Source organism: Silurus meridionalis, chromosome 24, assembly GCF_014805685.1.
Source record: "Silurus meridionalis isolate SWU-2019-XX chromosome 24, ASM1480568v1, whole genome shotgun sequence".
Lineage (NCBI taxonomy): Eukaryota > Metazoa > Chordata > Actinopteri > Siluriformes > Siluridae > Silurus > Silurus meridionalis.
The window spans coordinates 5,125,992-5,151,792 of record NC_060907.1 but is presented as its reverse complement, the minus strand read 5'-3'; the positions used below and the strand labels follow the sequence as shown (position 1 = coordinate 5,151,792).

The following is a 25,801-nucleotide window of genomic DNA, read 5'->3' as shown; positions in this document are numbered from 1 at the left end:
ATTGATTGATTGATTGATTGATTGATTGATTGATTGATATTTATAATGATGTTAGTATTCACTATTCACTGTTTATTTTTTCACTGAGGCATTATTTGACACATCTGGTGAAATAAAACGCGTTTATCACAATGTTTGTCTGTGGTTAATAAGTCTGTGGTTCAGTTTATCTTGATTACGGGGGTTATTTTGATACCGGAAAGAAAAGAAAAAGACGCACTGCGCAGCCGGATCACCGCGAGGCGGCGCTGTAGAGGAGACACTGCGGTCAGTGATCTCCAACACTCTCCATCCATTATAACGTTAAAGATAACTGCGTCTTTCCGAGAGCTGGTAAAAGGGTATCCTTCTCTTCACAGCACAGAGGGATAAACGAGGGCGTTTCACGACGCCATGCTCACTCTGCTCGCCGCGATGTACTTGGTGGTGCGCGCTGCTTCTGCGCAGGTAAAGCAATAAAACGCTTCTCTCTCGCATCAGCAAAAACAAGGCACTGTATGCTATAGTGTGTTGTTTTCATTTTTTACATTTGCTTGCTTTATTTTTTTATTTTTTAATAATTCCTAATAGTCTGGTGTTGGTGAGTTCATCCTGCTGAAATGAAATCCGTAGCGCGTGTGCTGTGGCTTTATTTCTGCAGAACTAAGAAAACTGATCTCTGCAACAATCATGCATAATACAGGACAAAACAAAAAAACAAAAAAACGCAACGCCCCGGTCCTGGGGTTTAACGTCTCATTGCTTTATCGACGAATGAAGCGTCAGCAACGCCAGATCCGAGTCCAGCACCGTGGATAGCGACCTCTGGTCTCAGGGGCGTGGCCACTCTATTGACCACCCCAAACTCTGTCTTGTTCACATTTCAGAGAGCTTCATTAACGCTTCGGCTTTGTTGTACTACTTAGAACTGTTCCTAAATTGTGAACTATGGTATGAAAAAACTTTGAACTTGGCCCAAAATCCCTCAGATTCTTTGCAACCCTGTTCTACATATTTTTAACACACGTGGTCAGAATAACAAGAGTGATGAGGATGGACAGGATTAGAAATGAGTTTATTAGAGGGACGGCACATGTAGGACGTTTTGGAGACATGGTGTGGGAGGCAAATTGAGATGGTTTTGACAAGTACAGAGGAGGGACATGGGGTATATTGGTAGGAGAATGCTGAGGATGGAGCCACCAAGAAGGAGGAAAAGAGGAAGACCAAGGAGGAGGTTTATGAATGTAGTGAGGGAAGTCATGCAGATAGTTGGTGTGACAGAGGCAGATGTAGAAGACAGGGGGGTGTGAAGACGGATGATCCGTTGTGATGACCCCTAATGGGAGAAGCCGAAAGAAGAAGAAGAAGAAGGTCAGAATAACAAGAGTTGCACAGCTCCCAAAAAATACAGGACCATGTTTTTTGGCACACTGACGTATAAAGGTCAGTGCTTCCTGTGACTGTGCGTGCAGCCATGTGCTGCCATCTGTTGGCGTGTTACAAAACCAGTCTCAAAACCTTTTGATACCACCTCCTACATAAGTCGAATTCGTGTAGATGGTGAGAAGGAAACTTGATTTTTTTCTTTTAATATTTGAATATGATATGACTCGTCTGTAATAGGTCAAATTTAATATTATGTGTGTCTGTGTGTGATTTTTTCCTACACGCCTGTCGATGGATTATAGTGTAAACTTCTCAGTATGTTAAGCTTTTCACTGAAAACTAACATTGTGTGTAATAAAATGTATTTGCTTGAATAATATCTCTAGGCATTCTACAAGCATTCATTCATTCTTCTTTCTTCTTTCTTCTTCCTTCTACCATTAGGGGGCGCCACAGCATTCATTCATTAAATCATCAAAAACTGCAGGCAAAAAAAAAATATTCAGTGTAGCCTTGTTTCCGGAAATGCTCTCCATATATGGTATTGGAATGGGCGTGACTAATCAAACGCAGAGACGCGCTCAATGGAAGCAGTGATTTCTGGGATATGTAGTTTTTTGGGGGTTTAAACATAAACGCGTTACTATATAGAAGAAACTACACTTCCCTACAGCTCTTGACAGTAGCAAGGTCTTTTCGGTATAAGAGTAGAGGTGACAGTGTTGCCTGGTCCTGACTTGGGACAGCGCAAGTCCTAGACGCACATTTCAACTCGTCCAAAAAAAAAAAATTTAAACATGGTGAGAAATTAAAATGGATTTGATTTGATTTGAAACAAGTTTTTGTGGATATTTTTATCAACTTGTAAGCTGGTTAGGTGTTTTTTATTGCGTTGTTAAATTTGTGTAATTTGTCTGTTTTTGGGGAATGGTACAGTCCAGATTGAAATATTATCAATGACATTTATTCGTTGTTTATTATTAGTTAATTAGCAACTGTTCGGTTATGTGACGGGCTGTTAAATGTGTGTTTCTGCTTTCTTTCACAGTTTGGATGAACTTTATAATTCAGAGACAGGGGAAAAAAAAGAAGACAAAAGTCAAAACTGTGGTTAATTATTAACGAATGAATTATGCATAATATCTAATTAGCATAGAAGGCTTTCTTAACGCACATGCGCAGAAGCTCAGGCTGCAGGATGCTGTTTGCTGTCTGTTTGTATTGCAAAACAAATTATCCAGAAATCCAGGAATTTTTTTAATCGATAGAAAATAAAACAGCACTGCTTTGGTTATGAATCTAAATAGGCAAAGTGGTTATATATAAATTTCAGAGTATAATAACGTACATTTTACTCTATATAATGCATGCAAAAAATATATGTATAGTATAATATATGTATAGTTAATATTATGACTATTATGACTATTATGATTATATTACAATGTAAAAATTATATAGAATAGTAAATCCTGTTCAAGACAAAAAACAGATGCAAATAAAGACGAAATAAATATTCTGGTTTTATTTACTTGTAGTTTATCTCCACACAAATTACTTTAAAAAATATTAAGAATTGTTTGGCCGTATGGTTTTGAGGCAGATTATATCTTTTGGCAAATAGTGAACTTCTGAATATCCTGTAATTTAAAATAGAAATTACGCATCAAGTATTTTTGGTGTCTTTTCAGCACCATCATTTTCCCAGGCCTCGTTTTTGAACTCTGGTTATTTTCACTGATACACAAGTCATAATTTCTCAGGTCTACGTGGGAGCAGGTTGCCATTTTTTGTCGTTAATTATCTGTTTTGTTTTGTTTGGTTGTTTTTTTTTCCTCCTCCCCCGACAGGCCGAACCGATCCGTGTGCTGGTGACGGGCGCCGCCGGTCAGATCGCCTACTCTCTGCTCTTCAGCATCGCCAAAGGAGATGTGTTCGGCAAAGATCAGGTTGGAAAGTGCGATTGAACGTGTTAAAATCAGTTGCATGTTGTGTACCAAAAAAACAGTTAGTGGGGGAACAAATTCTAGTCAACAATTTATTAGTTTATTTATTATTTTATTAGAAGGATCACAGCTCCAGCTTGTTATCTTTGTCTTGTTTTTTTTTTTGTCTTCTGTATCTCAGCCAATCATCTTGGTGCTCTTGGACATCCCACCCATGCTGCCCGTGCTGGACGGTGTTGTGATGGAGCTGCAGGACTGCGCCCTCCCGCTGCTCAGAGGTCAGAACCAGGGATCGGTCTCAAACCAGTTTACATCGCACACCTTCGAGCTCTGTAACATGAGGCTGATCCTTGATCAGCATTGAATCATTCGAAAAAGTGCTTCACATCTTGAATACTTTATCCTCCATTCAAAAGCCATGACTCAGCAGCTGCCTGAGCACCTGGAGGTGTGTGTGGTGCATCTAGTGGTCCTATTGGTTCACTCTGAGCCAATCAGAACAGCGAAGGGGAGGTGGAGGAGTCCAAAGGATGGGTTGCATTGTAAAAACTGATGCAGACTGAAGTCCATTCTGATAAAAAGTGTTCCCGATTCAAGACTCAGCAGACACTAATCAGACAGAGGCAGTTAATAATCAGTGACCTAGTAAAAAAAATTAGGCTATTTATAATAATGAAGCAGATGCAGACTCTGTTCTGTAGGTGGCAGTGTTTGGTTGCATTTCTTCCCAAATTGAGCCTTAAGGTTTATTAAGAAAATTTTTTGTCCAAATTTGAGTACAAAATTGCGTAGTTTTTTTTTTTTTTTTTTTTTTTTGAGAAAAGTACATACCTTTGCAAGAACTCTAATGTGTTGTACTGTTTGTACAAATGTTTTAAGAAATGCACTTCCTGGTTCACAAATATTAACAAAAGAAAATGATTTTAATTTGTATAGCGCTCAAAGCAGCTTTACAGAGATAAAACAGTTATACAGTTGTATAAAAGAGTGTATAAGTTTAGTGCCTACAAGTTCGTTCCTTATAATTGTAAGTTGATCCCTTAAGGATGAGCCAGCGGCAGAATTGGGGTGAAGGAAAAACTCTTCCTCAATAAGTCTGAGGGGCTTTTTCCTCACCCCAGTTCTTGAGAGGAACCAGATTTAAAAGGGAACCAATCCTCTTCCTCAACACCAAATGTCCATTCATTAAAGTTCCACCATTGTTGAGGTGTTCAGTGATGGATGCTTAAATGCAAGACTGTTCATGCAACCAGTGGTCCTGAGCCACTGTAGTAGTCTTGGTATTAATTACAGTGATTTACACAGAGAATGTGTGCTTGCAGAGGTGATCCCTACCGACAAGGTGGAGGTTGGGTTTAAGGACCTGGATGCCGCTATCCTGGTGGGTTCCATGCCCAGGAAGGAGGGGATGGAGAGGAAGGACCTGCTGAAGGCCAACGTGGCCATCTTCAAAACGCAGGGAGCTGCTCTGGACAAGTACGCCAAAAAAACAGTCAAGGTGAGGATCAAGGCGGGAAAAATGGGCTTTGGACTGTAACAGGGTGTGAAGAAATCAGTAGTTCAGGCACACAGGGGAAGAGTCTGTACCTGTGCTGGTAGTATTTATGCATGTTTGATCGAGTAGGCTTGGGTTTAACAACCTTAGTGGATAAGATGTTGGACTTTTGTTCGGAAGGTTGTGGGTTTAAATCCAAGCTGCCACTGTTGGACCCTTGAGAAAGCCCCTTAATTGCTCAGCTGTATAACTGAGATAAGGGTAAGTTTTCCAGTTGGCATGGTAGGTAGTCGCTTAGTCGTTGACTTGGTCAAGAACTTCCGAGCCAAAGGTCATAAATTCAAATCCCTGCCACACCAAGCTGCTACTCTTGGGCCCCAGGGCAAGACCCTTAATCCTCAGTTTCTCAGCTGTATAACTGAGATAACTGTAGGTCGCTCTGGATAAGGCAAAATGCCATGAATGTAATTGAATGCGTGCGTGCATGTATGAATGTGTATACGGTGTAACGGTACACAAAATTCACGCTTCATTTGGCAATTCAGTTTCTAAGACGCGGTTCGGTTCAATTTCATTACGGTTGGGGTGAAGAAACGCAAAATATAAAATTGTAATAATAAATATATATATGTGTGTGTGTGTGTGTGTGTGTTGTGTGTGTGTGTGTGTGTGTGTGTGTGTGTGTGTGTGTGTGTGTGTGTGTTTTACATTTAATATAAAATTTTCTAAATATATGATCTACTTAACTGTTCTACTTACATTTATTTCAGCACACTTTAACACAAATGTCACTGTTCTTGATCTCAGGTGCTGGTGGTGGGAAACCCAGCCAACACCAACTGTCTGATCGCTTCCAAGTCGGCTCCATCCATCCCAAAGGAGAACTTCTCTTGCCTGACCAGGCTGGACCATAACAGGGCTCGCTCACAGGTTACACACTTTGGGATTTATTTTTGGAAGAATGAAGTATGAAGTGGGTTTCAGGGCACGTTCCTGACAGTCGCTCCTCTTCTCCTGGTGGTAGGTGGCAATGCGGGTGGGCGTGTCCTCAGACAGAGTGAAGAACGTGATCATCTGGGGAAACCATTCGTCCACGCAGTACCCCGACGTCCACCACGCCACCGTCAACCTGCACAGCAAGGAGGTGGCCGTGTATGACGCGGTGAAGGACGACGCCTGGCTGAAGGGAGACTTCATCACCGTGAGTGCAGCTCTGAATCACTGAAAGTTCTACCTGCAGCTTTCAGAACGAAGCACACGGCTATGCTTAACACAGTTTCCTGTTTCTCTCAGACGGTGCAGCAGCGCGGGGCGGCCGTGATCAAAGCCAGGAAGTTGTCCAGCGCCATGTCCGCTGCCAAGGCCATTTGTGACCACATGAGGGACATCTGGTTTGGTACTCCTGATGTACGTCCATCGTGGACACACACACACACACACACACACACACACACACACACACACAGTCCTTTTGATGTAGTGTGTTTTTAATTATATGAATGTCTCTTTTTTTACCACTCTTTTTGTCTCTATCTGACCTTTTACTGAGCCTTCTCTTCCATTCTATCACTCTTTCTCAAAGTTTCTCTCCCACTCTGTTTCCCTCTCTTTTCTCTCTCTTGCTCTCTCGCTCTCCCTCTCCCTCTCTCCCTCTTTCTCTCTTTCCCTGTCCCTCTTCCACTCTCTTTTCTTTCTCTCTCTCTCTCCCCGTCTCTATCTGCTCTCTACCCGAGACTTTCCCTGTCCCTCGTGGACTCTATCAATCCTTTATTCTTTCTCAATCTATCTCTCCCACTCTGTCTCCCTGTCTTTTTTTCTTGCTGATGCTATGACTATATCGGTCTCTTTTCTATCACTCTTTTCGTCTCTCACACTTTTTTTGTCAATGTCTTTCCCTGTCCCTTTTCCACTCTCACGCTTTCTTAACTTTTCTCTTCCACTCTGTCCCCTATATTATTTTTTCCTCTTACATGTGCTCTCTCTTCCACTCCATCTCTGTCTGACCTACTTCCCTGTCTCTATTCCACTCAAACTCTATTTCACTCTCTCTGTTTCTCTCCCACTCACGCTCCTTATCACTGACTTTGTTTCTACCTCTCCTTTTATTAAAAATCTCTCACTCTCCCCCTGTCCCTCATTCACTCCATGTCTCCGGCCTTCTCTCTGCAGGGTGAGTTTGTGTCAATGGGAGTTTACTCTACCGGGAACTCGTACGGCGTTTCTGATGACCTCATGTACTCCTTCCCCGTCACCATTAAGGTCTGAACTCTTGAGCTTCTGCTCGTTCATTATTAGTTTGTTTCTTTCTATTTCTGTATAACAAACTATATTTGTTATAAAAAGTGACTATTGAAAATAATACCCCCACCCCCCTATTCACACACACACACACACACACACACACACACACACACAGAACAAGACCTGGCAGGTGGTGGATGGTCTGCCTATCTCCGACTTCTCTCACACCAAGATTGACGCCACCGCGGCCGAGCTGATCGAGGAGCGAGACACGGCTCTGTCCTTCCTCACCGCATGACGACACGATTCCTCCTCAAAACGGCTCACAAATTCTTCTAAACTGTAAAACTCCACATTGCCTGTTTGTGTGGAAGAGAATGTGACATTCTATAAGTTGTAAAGACACAAGGAGCATCTGGACCATTCCATACATTACACAGCGTGTTAATGAGGCAATAACGAGAGTATAAGCGATTTATGGTTTGAAACGCACATTTGTCATTGTTTTATCTAAAAAAAAAAAAAAAATGTAACTGCTCGAACAATAAAAGGAACAATGATGGCCTCGTTGGCTTCAAGATTTTAAGTGGAGATTTTTTATTTTTACTTTTGGATCATTGACTTTCATTAACAATACATAAAATGCTATTATAAGACTTATTTGTGGGCTACTGATCGGAAGGTTGATGGTTTAAGTCCCGGTATTGCAAAGCTGCCACTCTTGGGCCCTTGAGCAAGGCTCCTAACCCTCTGCTCTGGTTGCGCTTTGTCCTGGCTGACCCCAGCTTCCTAACATCGCTGGAATATGTGAAGAAAATGTTTAACTGTTCTGTAATGCACATTAACATAAGAAGAGGTTGTAGCTTAGTGGTTAATGCCACTCTTGGACCCTTGAATAAGGCCCTTAACCCTATATCTGCTCATTTGTATGAAGATAAGATAAGATAAAGAAGGCGCTATGGATAAGGGCATCTGCCAAATGGCAAAAATGTAAGTTAAAAAAAACTTTCTGAGCAGAAGGTTGGTAGTTCAATCCCGAGTATTGCCCAGATGCCACTCTTGGGCCCTTGAGCAAGACCCTTAAACTTTTATGCTCCAGGGATGCTTGATCATGGCCGACCCCAGCTTCGTAACATCGCTGGGAAAGAATATTCACTGTGCAGTAATGTACATGTGACAAGTAAAAAAGCCCCTTGTTTCTCCACATGGGTTTGGAGAGCTAATAGGTAACCATGTTCGAGAAACATTGTCTTGGAGATTCTGCATGAAGATGCCCAGATTTAACTTTTGAGAGCATGATAAGAAACTCTTAGGACCTGGGAACATGTACAATGCAAAACAAAAATACTACTACTAATAGAAGAGGTGGTAGCTTAGTGGCTAAGGCATTAGACTTTGGATCTGTAGGTCGTTTGTTCAAATCCTATCCACACCAGCCACGCACCCAACACATTCATGTGCCTCTCAGCAAGGCCCTTAACCCCTTAGAACAGGGGTGTCCAATCTTTAGAAAGTTCCTGCATCTTTTTCCATTATATAACTGTTCCATATTTTCATATTACCCCCTAAATTGTAATAGAGTGCGTTTTTGGTCCATCTATTTCCCATTATATAACTGTATTTGAATAAGTACCAGTTGTATGAATTAGATATTTGTCGCTCTGGATAAAAATATAAACGTAATATAAATAACTACACGCAGTACCATTTTCTGCCTAAAGATGGCAGCATTGTATAAGGTATAAACCTCGGTAATACGACGTTACCGAGCGCGATCTGATTGGCCACAAGCAGCCTTTTTCTTCATCTTGATTGGTCGGTGGTCGCCACGGCCTACAAGACGCCGGATTGTGGGGCAGCTTCCGGGTTCTGGTCCTCTTGTATATCGCTCGGTAGTTTTGGTGCGTAAGTAAAAAAAAAAACGCTGCTCATTGTAGCCACCGGCTTGTCATGTAAAATGTGTGTGAAGTGCACAGCTTTCTCGTGTTCTCTTTTAAAAGGCATGCTGCCATCACGTGCTTGGCTTTTCTGAGCATGTTTTTGGGCTCGAGCGTTTCACCCTTTTGCCCTTTCGAGGGATTAGAGCTTTATAAGGTAACAAGCTGCGAGCCATGTGCCCCAAAGAAACCCCCCCCCCCCGTCCTTGCTTCTGCCTCTGCTTTATTTTACCCCTCTTGAATTGATCAATCAGTTCATTAATGAATCAATTAAAAATGCATAGATGTTGTGACGTCATAACTCCAGCTTTCACGCAAGTGGCGTAATGATAATGAATACACACACTCCAAGTGCTTTTGTTTTTCCCCCTCTATCAAGGGTAGAGTATTTATTTACCCCTGGAAGTGGGAGGGGAGGTGGGCTGTGCTACAACTGGGTGAAAAGGAGGCTCTGTACTGTACCCTCGCTTCTCTTTCTTCCCTAAACACACTGCATCGGCTCAGATCCTACAGATATTATAGCACAGAATGAAATACTCTTATTAAACTGTTACAGTTCTTGACTCTTGGGGGGGATTGAACAGAGGAATCTCTCGGAGGAGAAGACGAAGAAGGAGGAGTGAAGATCTGGATATAACTCGAATGATGAATGGGTTGTTATAAAAGGGTGAAATGTCAAGTTAAATATCGGTAGATTGCTCCAGGGAAAGTCTCAGTGCAGTTATAGGTCGATTTGTAATGAAAAAAAATAAATAGAAATCCGATTTCTGCTCCGTTTTGGCACGAAGACTTCAAGAAACAAACTGAGAACAGACCGTTAATTAAGGCTGAGTGAAGTATCGTGAAATATCGCGAGATTTCCAACTTTATTAAGGAATAACTATAGAGGGGGGGACAAGACATCATTATTATTATCATCATGTCGGTTCTTTCGGTTGCTGGTGAGTGTAGTAATGTTGTGTCTCTGTAAGTGACTGTAAAATACATTGTTTTTCTCTATGGACCTTCAAACACATTTGTGGATTTAATGGATTTAAATCCTGTATAGAAGTTCATTCATTGGTTCTTAAATAGCAATTTTTCATCCACTGCAATCTTAAAATTCCCTAAATTGTAATATAGTGTTTTTTACAATATGGGTCTGTTTGTATTTGTTCACTAGCTGGTATACTGTTTGGTTACAAATACAAACCCAGATGCTCTCCATACCTTGGTTGAGTTCCTGCATCTGTTTTCCATTATATAACTGTTCCTGTGAAAGTTGGACTTTGTAGGATGGTGAGATCATCACCCATGTGACGCTTTAGGGCATTAAACCCAAGTTTGGTTTCAAAGCGACAAAAACGCCACCGAAATCATCACTGTCAAATTCGTTTGGAGGTCATTGGCAAAAAAAAAAAAACGGTTATGGATATCAGTTTGCTCTGGACACAATCGACAAATGGTGAGAAGATTTTTTCACGAGCTAAATCAACGATGAAAGGATGTCAGGAGAAAAAGACAGAATGTACAGAGTGTGAAAGAGGGAAATGTTTGAAGGGAAGCTGCTGATTGGTCAGCTGTGAAGCTCATTGTGACTTCACCAGTCTAAATTTAAATTCATATCAGCAGATTTTCAGGCAATTATATTATGAAGGGAGCTCAAGTTGTATAATTGAATAATTTTTTGTTTGTTTTTTTTAAGACAAAAAAATTATAAAATTTTTAATTGTTTAGTGGTGAATTCTGTCCTAATGATTACCTTAGAGGAATGATGGCAAGAAAATAACAAATGAGTAAGAATTTACTTGCCTTGCTTAGACTGTAATTATTACCAAATCACTAAATCCCCTGCATGTCTGGTGCTTGGACCCCTTGAGTCCAGACACCAGTGACAGATGGAATTCAAACCAAGGTGTTTTCAGTAAGTTGTATTTTAAAGAAAATTCATTTTTAAAACATTTTATTGAAACCAAAAATAATTTTTCCTTAAGTTATTGCAAAAAAAATCCTTCAATCTGTTAAACAAACTTATTTTAAGTGATTTGGGGTGAATTTTGAGTTCTTAGTGTCGATATTGGTAGTATCGATTGTGTTCACCTTGTTCAGATTGTAGCAAAAAAAGAAAACAGTTCCTAAAATGCTTCGGGATCTTTGGTGCTTGGACCCCTAATGAAAACCAAGTGAAGGATTGGTATTAATGCCTGCAAATACCATGCTTGATTATGGATTATTTAAAATGATTGATTATTCCCTTCATACTTCATTCGTCTGTTTTTGTTTTTGGCATGTAGAACTAAGTCGAGGTGGCCTGAACGGTGCGATGACGGAGTTTCAGGAAAAGCTCAGGCAGCAACATGAAAAATCCATACACAAGGAGCTCGAAAATCTGCTCTCCACTTGCAAGGGAGCAGAAGCTGAGGTAGGACTTTGTAAACAGTTTGTTACTCTTCTTTGGAAGTCTGATCGTTTACGTTCCTCGCGTTGCACAAATTTACACCGGGGTCCTGAATGTGCAGGCTGGAAATTTATAGAGGAAAATTCAAGAGAAGGTTATGAACTGAAGGACACTGCAGTTATCTGAGAAGGCACAGGATAAGCAGGCGGGAAGGAAGACCGGATCACGTGACTACGTGACAACTGATTTCCTGGAAGTTTAAGACGGAATTCAGTCCACTGTAATCTCTGGCTTTTTTTTTCTCATTTAAATCTAGAAAGTGACCAAAATATCACATGACCAAAGTTTTTCTATATAGGATATGTATCCTGAAGAAAGTACTGTATCTAAATTAACTAAAAGTGGGAAAAGTATAAAAAGTATTTAGATTTTTATAAAAGTCTAATTGAATAAATTAATATTACACATTTGGTTTGAACTTAAAGACTTCTTTCAATGTTGAAAAAAATCAAATCATATACCAGGGAACCTGCGACCACCTCAGAAAAGTGCATTACAACAATTTATCATTTCATCAACTGGAAGTTGTTGTTTTTTTTTTTTTTACAAACTTTCCTGGGCCTATTTGAACCTTCAGCATCTACAGATTCCAGGGAAGGTGGTGATAACATTTCGAGTGGGTGTGGGCTGGTATTCTAATGAGCACACTTGATTGACAGCCATCAGTGAGACTGGAAAAAGGTGTTAGAATTTCTAGATTTTCATTTGTCACAAACATAGTTATATACCAGGTGAAGGCGCGGTCCCAATGTCGGCAAAAATCAAGGCTTGATTATCGCCGTACATTTTGGTACCAGTGTGGAACTTCTTATTCTCTTCACAAATGGTTCTGTCTTTGTGTAAAGACTTTGTTTACACTGCCATTTGTTTGCTTTCTTACTCGGGTAAAGGCTCGAGAAGAGTTTGCTGTTTCTGTGTGCACACATTTCCTGTCTGGAGTTTTGGAAAACAAACTAATTTCTTAAAATAAATATTTAAGTAGTATGAACGTAGCGAGTGTGATTAGAGATCTGCACAGGTGACCCACAGGTGACCCAGTGTTCCAACAATTGCTCCTCCAACAGCATCAAGAGCTGTAATTGAACTGTTTGGTCTCCTGAGAGATCCTGAATCGCTTAATTACACCTTTCTCATCCAACCCTGCATGCGTAAAGCCATTAGGTTGGAGGTCAAAAGGTGATGCTCTTAATTACTAGAACATAATACATAAGTGTGAGAATGAATCTTCAGTGCAGAACCAATCTGGCTTCCAATATCACCAGTTTATTTCTAGATGATGTGTTCGATCTAAAAGAGTTGATTTCTAATATCAGAGGAAATTATAACGTCTGTGTGCTTTTTGTCAGGTGTCCAGAAAAGATTTTGAGGGGTTTAAGCAGCTGTTTCACAGGTTTCTTCAGGTGAAGGGTCCCTCTGTGGAATGGCCCAAGATCAACAGACCTCCTGAGGACTTGGTGAGAAACACGCACCACACAATCATTCAAATTTTAAATTTGAGACAGACCAAATTCATTCAACTTTGGGTCAGAAGGTTGTGAGTTCATATGTGAGCCACACCATCCTGCCACATTTGGGCCCCTAAACAAGGCCCTTGACCCCAAAGCTACTCAGTTGTATGAATGAGATAAATGTAAGGTGTCTGCCAAATACAGATGTGGTCAGGGCTGAGATCGATCAAATCCAGCCCGGGTTAAAGTGAACGCTTTAATAGGTTTAATCTGCTGTGAAATACTTTACTGAAATGCACTCCATTGCTTACCATTTGAATTTCCACTATATAAATTATTACTACATGAATTTTTCATGATATGAACTTTTACAAATTACATTTGTACTGCATGGATTTAACTTCTAAAACTTCCTTTCTATTCAAATTAGCTTTCTCATGTACAATTTTTCTACAAGAACATTTAATACTTTATTAAGATTTTTATAGACAATGTTTACTGCTTGAAATTTACTGTATAAGATGTTTTCTACTAGAAATTTTTCTTTTTTTACTACCAGAATTGAATGTAAATAAAAAACAGAATGCGACAAATTCATTAGGCTGTATTATATTTACAATTAAACAGAAAAAACATATCAAAGGTTTTACACTGAGAAAATGTAAAGGAAAGGAGAGTCATTTTGCGTTTGATGGTCGACAACAGGTCTCAGGGCAAAAAAAGCCAAAAAGAAAAAGAACAGCTCAGTTGAAACTTTTGAGGTTTTCTATGTTCTATTGTGAATAAAAATATAGGTTTGTAAAATGTTAATATCTCATAAATCATTGAATTCTGTTTTTATTAATATTTTACACAACTTTACTTTGTCCCAGTATTTTTAGGGAATTGGGGTTGTACAGAAAAATTGTAAAATTTTTACAACATTAAATGTTTACTAGTAAAACGTTCACTGCATAAAATGTTTACTACTAGAACTTTTACAGCATCAAATGTTTACTACTAAAATGTTTACTACATACTTTTAACTGCTAGATATTTTCCTACATAAGATCTTTAGTTAGAACATTTACTACATAAACTGTTTGCTCCTAAAAATTTTACTACATCCATTTTATTACATAACTTTTTTGCTATTTGAAATTTACATCATTAACTGTATTCTCCTATTAATGTTTTATTACATTATTATATATTTTTTACATTTTTTGCTATACTCACTTATACTACTGGAATGGATATGACATATTTCTATATAGAGTATAGATGCTTTTATTTACTTTCAACTACTGGAATTTTTATAACCACAGAATAATTTCTAGGATATGAAAACATCTGACATTATTTGTTCTGACCCCCACACCCCTTTAGAACAGAGTTGCCTTAGTAGTGCATGGACACATAAGTGAAAAACCTGTGTGTAATTGTGTGTAAAAATGTAGTATTGATTGCTAAAGAGTAAAATTAGTATATATGAAGACCTATGGCAGGGTAACTGTAACTCTGTATGTGTGGGAGACAATACAGTGACTCTGGATTTGGACACAAACTGCGTCTCTGTTTCCGAAGTGTGTATCAGCTGCCTCCCTGTGTTTCTAAAAACAGCCTTGAGTGCTCCACTAATATCCTCGCTCAGAATGCTGGACTATCAATAGCCTGACCCCTGCAGCATTCAGCCACAGAGACACAGTGACTTGGACAGGAAAAGAGAACTAGGGCTCTTGGATTATAGCTGACATTTCTTTCATCTGGGCACCAGTTGTTCAGCCTCGGGTTACTAGACCTAAAGGAGCTAATAATGAATCAGACGTCCAGCCACTTCCCCTGATCTAATGTACCTGATACGGCTCGATAATGAGGCGGCGGGTCGTATCGGGTGGGCGGCAAGCGTTCATTTTTGCTACGTCAAAAACAGTATAGAACAAATGTGTCCTCTACTGATTTTTATAATGTCGTGCTTGAAAAGTCAAACGATACAGATATGAGATGTGGTATTGTTTTAGCTTTCTCTAAGGCTAGTAAAAAAATTGGTAACAGAACTCGATAAAAAGCTTCGATATCGATATTGTGAAGACTCAGATTACAATAATTAACAAGCGATATAGCATTGTTTGTTTTAGTGTTTGCGTACGTGTACGCGGCCATGTGTGCTGTCTGGATGAAGGTCTCGTCTGAGTCATAGGATGGTACAGGGTGCGTTCGTGAGCTGAGAGGAATTTGAAACCCGATCTCCACTGAACTTTACACAGTCACATTGGATGTGTTGACCTTTAACCCAAGCATGTCTGTATAAACCTAGATATGTCTGAATATAACGGTATGTAAGTACATGTATTTCGTTACTGTACTGTAGTTTTTCGCATATCTGTACCTTGCTGAAGTATTTCCATTTGGGGAGAATTTTACTTTAACTTCATCACATTTTAAAGTAAATTCTCTTACATTTAGCACTACATTTTGCAAAATCAGTTGTTTAATTTCAATTATTAGGATAAAAAATGAACTGGTAAAACACACAGCAATCCACCAATCAGTGTCGAACGTACGCTGTTTTAAACTTGTTTTGATTGGAGCTTGGTGTATCTACTAAACACCAACATACAGTTTAGCATCAGTTCAACAGCAAGCAGAACATTTAGAGAGGAATAAATGATGAAGAAACTCAAGATTCAAACTCGCCACAACACACGTGACCTCATTTATGAGATTTTTTGAATAGTTGAAAAGAAGGTTTTCGGCTCATGAACATTTTTATAAGATATCAATCAGCTCATAAACTTTCTAATATTCATTTATTCTATAAATAGATAACATTAGAGTCTTTTTACATAAACTGAGTTGATTAAGCAAAAGTCTTGTGAGAAAAATTATCATAGGAACATTATAGCCATAAAAAAAATCATAGTACTTTTACTCAAGTGAAAATTTAAAGAGAGCACTTTTACCGGAGGAATGTTTTACTGAGTGTATCTCTACTTTTACTCAGGTACATGGTTTGTGTGCATTCTCCACCACTGCATATGAATATGCATTGCTTGGATGTGTAGTCACGATCATGCTTTGTGCAGGTGGACATCTTTGCTCATGTAGCTCTGCTCATGTGCTAATCTATAAGTACAGCCATGGCAAGATTTCCCACTATGGCGCAACCCTTAGAAGTGTTTGTGTGTGTGTGTGTGTGTGTGTGTGTGTGTGTGTGTGTGTGTGTGTGTGTGTGTGTGTGTGTGTGTGTGTTCATTCCTTCCTTCCACCATCTTGTTGCCCATTCACTATTTCTTTTCTCCCGTTGGTTGGCACTCGCACGAGGTCGCGAATTGTAACAGAAATGAGCCACGTTCATACACACATTCACCAGATTTATACATTTTACTGATTCCGATTAAAAAGCCTGAGAAACAAATGTATGTCAAATTCTTTCTTTTATTCCCTGTACAATCATGTTTTTTTTTTTCTTTTTTTTCTTTGGAAGGAATAATAAATATTTCCTTGGAAAGACCAATATAAAATAGCTCAAATTAAAAGTCAGAAAATTGAGTCACCAGGAATTTGATTTACCAATAGGTTTAAAAGATTTTTTTAAGATATAAAAAAGTACTTCTTTCTGTGTAATGATATACAACCATATTTTCTAAATAAGTTGGAACATTGCAAAATGTAAATAAAAACAGGATGCAATGATTTGCAAATCTCATAAATTCTAATTCTATTCACAATAAAAAAAAATCAAATGTTAAAACTGAGAATATGTACAATTTTAAGGGAAAAATAAGGTCATTTTGAAATTGATGGCTGTAACATGTCTCAAAAAAAGTTGGGACAGGGGCATGTTTACAACTGTGTAGCATCACGTCGTCTTTCCATATGCATCTGGAAACTGTGGAGACCAGTTGCTGAGGTTTTGGGAGAGGAATGTTGTCCCATATGTGTCTGATACAGGATTCTAGCTGCTCAACAGTTCTGGGTGTCCTTTGTTGTATTTTTCATTTTATGATGCGCCAAATGTTTTTAAATGGTGAAAGGTCTAGACTGCAGACAGGCCCGTTCAGCACCCAGACTCTTCTACTATGAAATTGCTATTGTATTGCTATGCTAATGTAATAGATGCAGTATGCAGTTAGCATTGTTTTGCTCAAATATAAAAGGCCTTCCCTGAAAAATGAAAAACCTGTGTGTATATATATACCATTCAACATTGATGGAGCTTTTTCAAATGTGCAAGCTGCCCATTCCACAGAAACTAAAGCACTCCTATTCCTTCAGAGATGCGGATTTTTGAACTGAGAGCTGATAGGTCAAATGGTCCCTCTTCTCTTTAGTCCAGAGGATGTGGTGTCCATGGTTTCTTAAAAGAAATTTAAATTTAGATTCTTCTGACTACAGAACAGTTTCCCGCAGTACATTTTAAACATTTAATTTTTTTTTTATGTTTTATTGTGAATAAAATATTAATTTATGAGATTTGCATATCATTGCATTCTGTTTTTATGTACAGTTTACACAGTGTCCCAACTTCTTTTAGACTGAGGTTGTATGAATACATTATTCATTGTTGCCTCTCTCTGGATTAAGTTAAAAATTAGTGTTAAATGTTTTTTTAATCAATATTGTGCAGCAAATTTTTTGGTCGTACTGATGCAGTAAGTCAATCTTGGTGTTTCTGACTCAGATCCAGCGGTATGAGAAGATCCAGTCTAAGCCGTTACCGCAGGGTGTAGCTGCGAGTCTAAACAAACTGGCTGTGGTGAAGCTGAACGGAGGTCTGGGCACCAGCATGGGCTGCAAAGGCCCAAAGAGTCTGATCAGCGTTCGCAATGAGAACACTTTCCTAGACCTGACCGTGCAGCAAATAGAGGTACACTCATTCAACACACACACACATATATACAGGGGTTAATTCTCACACAGAAACTTTGGATCTTTAGAAGAGACTAGCAATTTCGGTTTGAATTACACAATCTTTTATATGACTCGGGATTCATGAATCCTTCTCTTCATTTACTCGGATCACTTGAGTCCTTGGTTATCTTGTTACCAACAACATATATAACACAAATTGTAAATTACACCATTTAGTTGTTCTAAGTTGTTGGTAACAAGTACTGACCCAGTCGTTCAGGAAATTTCCTCTATGGTCAGAAACACAAGAGACTCACTTTCCTGAGTCCTATATGTGTCCTGGCTGATCCACCTTTTGGATTTGAGTGGGATTCATGTGCACGGATTTGGTGAATTCTAATGATTCGGTGAGTGCCCTCTGTTGGAATTCCATGGCAAAAGCAGACAGAATCCCTATTGACTCAAGGGACTCAAAAGACTCGAATCCGTCTATTAAGTGATTTAGAAGGATTCGGATTTCTCATCTCTATACTGTAGGCAAATGAGGATCACACTCAAGCTCCAGCACAGTGACACAGTGATTTAACTCTGAGACAGCCTTTTGAAATCTAGATGTTTTCTGGAAGTATAACGTACCCTAGACATGGAAAGTTTAATTCCTGACCACTTTGTGTGCAGCACCTGAATAAGACCTACAATGCTGATGTCCCTCTGGTCCTAATGAACAGCTTTAACACTGATGAAGACACCAAGAAAATCCTGCAGAAATACACTCACCATCGCGTCAAAATACACACCTTCAACCAGAGCAGGTACACACACACACACACACACACACACACACAGAGATACACATGTACATTCCAGATCGATTTACATGTATCTCATTCATACTAAAGCAGCTATGGAGGAAAGGTCCTTGCTCAGGGGCCCAAGTAGCAGCTTGACATGGCTGGTATTTGAATTCATGATCTTCTGATCCAAAGTCCATTGCCTTTACCACTAAGCTACTGTAATTGATAATTGTATCTCTGTGCAGATATCCCAGGATAAATAAGGAGTCCTTGTTGCCAGTGGCGACCAACATGGGTCTGACTGGGGAAAACATGGAGGCATGGTACCCTCCAGGCCATGGAGACATCTACACCAGTTTCTATAATTCTGGCCTGCTGGATCAGCTCATCGCTGAGGGCAAGGAGTACATCTTTGTGTCCAACATCGATAACCTGGGTGCCACGGTCGACCTGCACATCCTCAACCACCTGATGAGCCAACCGGCCGACAAGCGCTGCGAGTTTGTCATGGAGGTCACCGATAAGACCCGTGCTGACGTCAAGGTGAGGTCCAGGACCTGGAGAGTGTAAGTGTTAGTCAGTTTTTACCGGCTTCAACAGGATACGTGTGTGAATGTGTGTTGTGTTTCTCTATCAGGGTGGGACTCTGATTCAGTACGACAATAAGCTTATGTTGTTGGAGATTGCCCAGGTTCCAAAAGCTCACGTCGATGAGTTCAAGTCGGTCACCAAGTTCAAGATATTCAACACCAACAACCTGTGGATCAGCCTGCCTGCTATCAAGAGACTTCACGAGCAGAACGCAATGGACCTCGAGATCATCATTAACCCCAAGGTGAAAAACGTTTGCATAATTTAATGACATCAATGCAAACAGCAGCGTTGCCACCTCACATTGTCTTTGTAGAGTTTTGAATGTTTTGCCTCTGTGGGTTTTCTCCGGGTTTTCTTTCACTGCCTAAAACATGGTAGAAGTTGGTAGGTGTGAAACAGTTCACGTGTTCCTATACCAAATGCAAACGTGTTTATGTGCGGAACATTATTAAATTCTAAATTCCATTAGGAACATATTAAGTGGCGGACCGCAAGTTGTTTAGTTGCCGTCTTGCACTTTGAGCACAGTGTCACAGTTTATTATTATTATTATTATTAAACTTGAAAACTTACACAATGCCAGGGGTATATAAAAGAAACTAGAGTTAGCGCAGTGTCACTGTTGTTACTCACTGTGTACTGGAAATACGATTTGTAGTGTGTGTGTGTGTGTGTGTGTGTGTGTGTGTGTGATCCGTTTTTATGACATTCTAGTGATATGGATTCTTTAGCCTTGTATGTACAGGTTCAAGAATTTCTCTTCAAAATAAAAAAATCCTTACAATTCTTCATATTAAGGGAGTGAATGAATGAAGGATGGAAGGAATGAAGACATTTGTAAAAGTGTGCTGAAATAAGTAGAACAGTTAAATAGATCATATCATTAAAAAATCTAAAACACGCAGACACACGTATCTACACATCTGTATTTTCCAAAATCAGATCTAACAAATGTAAACAATTGAATTAAATTTTTTCATTTATTTAATTTTATTTAATCAGTTTAATTTGCCAATTTAATCAATCACTCAATTTAATAAAAATAAGTGTATTACATTAATTTGATTTATTCTAGTTTCATAAAAAAAAAAAAATTATAATTAGTTGTAATTGTATATATTATTTGACCAAGCAGGCGGTTATAATATCACAAATAATTATTATTTAATAATAAACTGCAATTATTAAAAAAACGACAAGCAATTTTGTTTTGCATTTCCCCCTTAAATGTACCGAAATTGAACCAAACCGTGACTTAAAAACCGAGGTACATACCAGATTGTGAATTTTGTGTACCGTTACACCCCTAGAAGTTGCCTTTGGTGTGCTAAAGTGCTAAACACCGTGCTGTGTTTCCAGACTCTGGACGGTGGTCTTAACGTGATCCAGCTGGAAACAGCCGTCGGCGCCGCCATCAAGAGCTTCGACAACGCCCTGGGCATCAACGTCCCACGCAGTCGCTTCCTCCCAGTCAAGACCACCTCCGATCTGCTGCTGGTTATGTCCAACCTGTACAGCTTGGACGCAGGCTCTCTCACGATGAGTGCAAAGAGAGAGTTTCCCACCACACCGCACATCAAACTGGGAAGCTCCTTCACCAAGGTAACTGGGTGACTGGCGTTGGTGTAAAACTGATGAGTAGGGGTGTGCGATAATATCGGAGTTGTTTTAACGATATGCAAAATCATTTTTTTTTATATCTTATTTTCAGTAAACAATCAAAATGCTGCATAACGTGTTCACGAATTTACTACATGCAGCAGTGATTTTGTCACGGAACATTTTAAAACGCTTAATGTGAAAAACGCTTAACGTGGAAAAGACAACGTTTTTAAAAGGACAAACTCAGGAAACACATTAATAATAAAGCCTACTATGTACAGACAAGCAATTTGGTTGAGTTTGGTCCTTTCAAAACATCGTCTTATCCCATTAAATCCACACTAAGCTAATTAAACGCGTTAAGCGTACGTTTTCTGGAATCATGTGCTTGTCTGTACATAGTACGCTTTATTATCAGTGTTTCTGCAGGTTTTACCACATAAAATTTTTTATCGTTTAAGACCTTTTTAGGACCGTTAGGAATTAATTTAAGACCCACTGTATATCACTACATCTCAACTGGCCCTAAAATAAAAAAAACATTTTTCAAGCCAAGTATCGCTAAACTTGCACTTCCCCACAGCTGAAAAATAAAATCCATTGGTACAATCCGAGAGCGATTCGCTCCAATAACAGCAATCTGATTGGCTGTTGCATGTTGGTCTCATTTGTAGTGGTAATACAGCGAATTCTATTTGGACGATCGAAAGAAAGAACGACGACATAAACATCTGAAAATTAAGAACGATTTAAGACCTAAAATAGCAAATTTAAGAAATTTGGATTTTTAAATTAGACTTTTTAAGACCCCACGGAAAACCCTGGTTATGACCGTGTTTACAGAGTTTGGTCTTTTAAAAAAGGCTGTCTTAATGCATTAAGCCACAGTAAGCGTTTTTCACGTTAAGCGTTTTAGAATGCTTCAGTTTTAAATATTAGATATTTTGTCCTTCAATGTGTTCTTTCAATGAATCAGCATCCTATAGACTTTGTAAAAGGACGCTGGTACAATAGGAGAAATTTACAAAAACATTTTTGAATTGTGTGAAATATCGTCTGATTATCGGCAAAAAATATCGAGATAAAATTCTTTTCTTTAATATCACCAATCCCTAGATACGAGCTGGACCCAAAACGCTCATGTCCGGTTAATGTGTTGTTCAAAGTTGTTTGATCAGATTTCAACCTTTGCACTTGTTGCACCATAAAACGCACCACAGCCGAGGTTATGCAGTGTTTAAACTCTAAGTCCAACTGGCTAATAAATGACTGTCCAAAGTCAGTAACCTGACCAGCAGATACCTCAATAGATCAATACAGAAGTGTTTAATTGAGTGAGTTATTGTGTGTGTGGTGTAGGTGCAGGACTTCCTGAGGAGGTTTGAGAGCATCCCGGACATGCTGGAGCTCGATCACCTCACCGTGTCTGGAGATGTGACTTTCGGCAAGCAGGTCACTCTGAAGGTAAAAAAAGATGGGGGAAGGTGGATGAAGATGGCTAGAAATGGGTGGTTGGGTGGAGCTGGAAGAATGGATGTAGAAGGAAAGAGATGAATATGGATTGCGATGAGTGGTGAACGTAGATGATCAATGGTTGAATGTAGATAAACGGATTAATGTTTGCTGGAGATAGAGAGAGATGGATGGATTGTGTTGAAAGAATAGTTATGGATTTCTGAAGGAAGAGGGAGAAGGATGTCTGGTGATAGATTCTTTTGGGTGGATGAATGTATGGAGATACGTACTCTTTAGAGCCAGGTTATGGATGGATGATGGTTAGATGGAATAGACTGTAAGAAGGAACTAGAAAAACATTTGGATATGGAAAAATATGGGGTTTCATAATGGTTTCTTCTGCGTTTCAGGGCACAGTGATCATCATCGCTAATCACGGAGACCGGATCGACATTCCAGCCGGAGCGATGCTGGAAAACAAGATAGTCTCCGGGAACTTGCGCATCCTGGACCACTGAGATCACAAACACACAACACACAAACCAAATTACACAGATCTTCCTATCCTTTATTGAATCCGTAATCCAACTCAGGCCTGTTACAGTGTGTGTGTGTGTAGGTGCGTGTCCATTAGTTTTGATGCACTTTTTGCATTACATGTCCCATGCACTAATTTTGAATGTAAACTGTGAAGCTTGGAGGTTGGAGCTTGACTGAATTATGAAGGTCTACTGTTTGAATGTTACTGATCCAGGATCTGCTGCAGCTTCACCTCATAACACTTAGAAAAGAGCAGGAATGCTGAGTCCAACTTAGTTCTTAAACAAACATCTGTGTAGGGAAAGGCAGTGTGTCGACTGTTACAGAAATTGTTTTCAGAAATTAAAGTGCAATATGCCATCCAGCATTTTAGCCTTTTTTTATTTTATTAAGGTTAAAATCTTACTGCTCTCAGCCATGTGTGTTACACATCATCTCAATCTGAACACCAAGGGATTTTTCATACATTTTATATTTCAATGTAATTTATGTAAACTCAGGGCCTCATAACTAGTTCTTACCAACCAGCAACCTTTAATTACTAACTAAAGAATTTTATACAGTTAAGAATATTTTTTAATGCAGTGTGATGCAATTTCTCTTTAGCTTTGGCTAATGTTTGTGTGTAAAAACTGGACAAAAAAAAAAAGTGATAAAAAACAACTAATATGCTAAATTGGTTATTTATTTATTTATAGGCTCGAGATCTAGCAAACTCTGTACACCATTATCAAGCTAATTAATTATTAGAATAATAATTCTGAATATAATTTTACCATTAACGTCGAAGTAAACAAAATTTTGAGTTCTCACATTTAGCCGCTTCGTTGAGCAACCGATTGGGTTCAAACTGCCACTAAGTGTCCGTTTTTACTCGAGAAATAAACACAATTATTAAAACCATTTTGCAATTAATTCACAATTCATTCAAAATAGTGTGAATAAAGCAAAGATATTTCAAGCAAATAGTCCTGAAATGAACAATAAGGCTCTTGAATGATTTTCCGAAATTTATTCTAATTAAATCTACTTTTATGATTCATAAAATGTTTTGTTTTTTTAATCGAAGGAGTGTTCAAGTCCTGATTTCTTATTTTTATACCGAATATACTTTATACAAATGCTTCATGTCTGAACAATAGGTGTACAATATGTATTATATTTCACATGAATTAAGAAGCCTTAACATGAATGACAAAATAATCAATATACACACAAAAATCATTCAAAAATCTGCAATATAACAATAATTCATGTTCAATTTCATGCTTTATTTTGTATTGCCGTTGACGTTTCCTGTGCATCTGCTGCCCCCTATGGGTAAGTAAGTGACATTGCAGGAACATTCAAACGGATGAAAAGCATCACAAAATTTCTTTTTTTTTTGTTCTTGAGGAATACGTAGGATTCTGTCTCTTACAATAAATACTACACCCTTTAAACAGCGCAGGTCTTATCTGACATGATTTTGGCAGAACTTATTGCTTTAAATACAGGACTTTTTCATACAGTTCCATACCAAAAGTTGAGTAAGATTTTTTTTTTTTGGCCAGGTTACTGATTTTATATTATTCTGAAAAACAAAAGCACACCGGCGCTGAGATCAGGGACGGTCTCTGCTACAGTACACGTCTCCAGCCTGATGTTCGTGTCAAGACACTGCGAAAAATCTAAGGCACAGAAGCACTGGAGAACCACCAGATGGATCTTTGGGGGTGGGGCTAATAAGAGCCGTAGAAGGTTTACCCGTAACGTTAGCGGCGCGCACACTGATCAAATAAATTAAAGAATAGTAACGTCTCATATCACTGGGTTTAAAGTCATTATAACTGTCACTAACAGAAACTAAATGTTCAGTCATATTTCGAGAGTTAACCGAAAGCCGAGCTTCTGGTGGTTCAGGTTCAGGACTGGTTCTTGTTTCGAGTCTGCATTCACAGTCAAACAAAATAGCAGAAGTTGTGTGATGTATAATTAAAGAAGCAAACGTGTCGTCATGAAAGACGTCTCCCAAATCACTAATGTCCTCGATCAAGCTCTCGTTCAACAGTGTGTCCAACAGTGTCACAGTCCAGAGGTCAGAGGAGGAGTGTGTGTCATACAGCAGTGGTGTCTCCATACTCCCGATTCCAGCGTGCGTACTGCTCCAGAGTCTGAGGACTAACGCTCTTCTTGATCTTCTTCAGCGACTCGATGAAATCCGAGACTAGGATGTTCCTCACCTAATGAGGGACAAAGAAACAAAGATGTGTCAGTCTCAGTGAAGGAGGCGTGGCCTCTGTTCGTCAGTCTCACTGAAGGAGGCGTGTCCTCTGAGTGTCAGTCTCACTGAAGAAAGCGTGGCCTCTGTGTGTCAGATTCAGTGAAGGAGGCGTGTCCTCTGTGTGTCAGTCTCACTGAAGGAGGCGTGTCCTCTGTGTGTCAGTCTCAGTGAAGGGTGTGTGTCCTCTGTGTGTCAGTCTCAGTGAAGGAGGCGTGGCCTCTGTGTGGCAGTCTCAGTGAAGAAGGCATGGCCTCTGTGTGTCAGTTTCAGTGAAGGGGGCGTGTCCTCTGTGTGTCAGTCTCAGGAAAGGGGGCATGTCCTCTATGTGTCAGTCTCAGTGAAGGAGGCGTGGCCCGTGTCAGTCTCAGTAAAGGAGGTGTGGCCTGTGTGAGTGTCGTTCTCTGTAAAGTAGGCGTGTTCTCTGTGTGTCAGGCTCGGTGAAGGAGGCGTGGCCTCTGTGTGTCAGTCTTGGTGAAGGAGGCGTGGCCTCTGTGTGTCAGTCTTGGTGAAGGAGGCGTGGCCTCTGTAACTACCAGCATTATTGCCCACTCCTTACTTAACCTCTAACTCCTTAAACACATCTGTACAATATCTGAATCACCACATCACTCAGAGTCATTCACAAGCTCATTAATCATCTAAGAAGACGATACACACCCCCGCTATTAATTATAATACATTCTTAACACAAATAAGCTGTACCTCTTTTGCTGCCATGTTCCTCACTTGCTCTGGACGAAGTTCTGAAAACATGCAGAGATCAGAGTGATGAGATTTCACACTGAATAAATACACAAACGTTTCTTCTCCTTCATCTCACCTCGTATGGGTCCCAGTGCAGCATCCTT

At 39.5% G+C, this 25,801-nt stretch overlaps 3 protein-coding genes across 8 annotated transcripts in view; 2 read left to right on the top strand and 1 right to left on the bottom strand.

Annotated features, from left to right (window-relative positions):
* The first annotated feature begins 302 nt into the window (after positions 1-302).
* mdh1aa (malate dehydrogenase 1Aa, NAD (soluble)) lies at positions 303-7,636 on the top strand. Of its 2 annotated transcripts, none has more exons than XM_046837198.1 (9): positions 303-447; positions 3,219-3,317; positions 3,496-3,592; positions 4,637-4,812; positions 5,617-5,739; positions 5,834-6,010; positions 6,103-6,216; positions 6,979-7,068; positions 7,226-7,636. In XM_046837198.1, the coding sequence occupies exons 1-9, from the start codon at positions 394-396 to the stop codon at positions 7,346-7,348; spliced, it is 1,053 nt and encodes a 350-aa protein (XP_046693154.1). In that variant the 5' UTR covers positions 303-393; the 3' UTR covers positions 7,349-7,636. The 2 variants fall into 2 exon arrangements, with proteins under 2 accessions (XP_046693154.1, XP_046693155.1); XM_046837199.1 differs by lacking the exon at positions 303-447 and adding an exon at positions 2,027-2,168.
* Positions 7,637-8,814: 1,178 nt separating this feature from the next.
* On the top strand, positions 8,815-23,054 carry ugp2a (UDP-glucose pyrophosphorylase 2a). 4 transcript variants are annotated; one of them, XM_046837196.1, is made up of 10 exons: positions 8,815-8,951; positions 11,261-11,388; positions 12,771-12,878; positions 17,536-17,721; positions 18,384-18,517; positions 18,745-19,042; positions 19,137-19,334; positions 20,453-20,695; positions 22,055-22,159; positions 22,561-23,054. In XM_046837196.1, the coding sequence occupies exons 2-10, from the start codon at positions 11,290-11,292 to the stop codon at positions 22,666-22,668; spliced, it is 1,479 nt and encodes a 492-aa protein (XP_046693152.1). In that variant the 5' UTR covers positions 8,815-8,951; positions 11,261-11,289; the 3' UTR covers positions 22,669-23,054. The 4 variants fall into 4 exon arrangements, with proteins under 4 accessions (XP_046693152.1, XP_046693153.1, XP_046693151.1 ...); XM_046837197.1 differs by lacking the exon at positions 8,815-8,951 and adding an exon at positions 9,124-9,144; XM_046837195.1 differs by lacking the exon at positions 8,815-8,951 and adding an exon at positions 9,443-9,928.
* An 886-nt stretch (positions 23,055-23,940) lies between these two features.
* The window catches only part of spast (spastin), a 10,793-nt gene continuing 8,932 nt past the window's right edge, over positions 23,941-25,801 (bottom strand). For both annotated transcript variants that reach the window (XM_046837191.1, XM_046837192.1), the window contains 3 exons: positions 25,774-25,801; positions 25,656-25,696; positions 23,941-24,912 (listed from right to left, as the gene is read on the bottom strand). The exon at positions 25,774-25,801 is cut by the window's right edge and continues 43 nt beyond it. In XM_046837191.1, the coding sequence (XP_046693147.1) occupies positions 24,787-24,912; positions 25,656-25,696; positions 25,774-25,801 (195 nt within the window). In that variant the 3' untranslated portion in view covers positions 23,941-24,786. The remainder of the gene's footprint in view (positions 24,913-25,655; positions 25,697-25,773) is intronic.

Excerpts from the sequence above, each read along its gene's own strand:
- ugp2a (XM_046837194.1), top strand. The coding sequence starts at position 10,395 with ATGGATATCAGTTTGCTCTGGACACAATCGACAAATG. Across the intron at positions 11,389-12,770 it reads GCAAGGGAGCAGAAGCTGAG|GTGTCCAGAAAAGATTTTGA; the intron begins GTAGGACTTTGT and ends GCTTTTTGTCAG. Across the intron at positions 19,335-20,452 it reads AGATCATCATTAACCCCAAG|ACTCTGGACGGTGGTCTTAA; the intron begins GTGAAAAACGTT and ends CTGTGTTTCCAG.
- mdh1aa (XM_046837198.1), top strand. The coding sequence starts at position 394 with ATGCTCACTCTGCTCGCCGCGATGTACTTGGTGGTGCGCGCTGCTTCT. Across the intron at positions 5,740-5,833 it reads ATAACAGGGCTCGCTCACAG|GTGGCAATGCGGGTGGGCGT; the intron begins GTTACACACTTT and ends TCCTGGTGGTAG. Across the intron at positions 7,069-7,225 it reads CCTTCCCCGTCACCATTAAG|AACAAGACCTGGCAGGTGGT; the intron begins GTCTGAACTCTT and ends ACACACACACAG.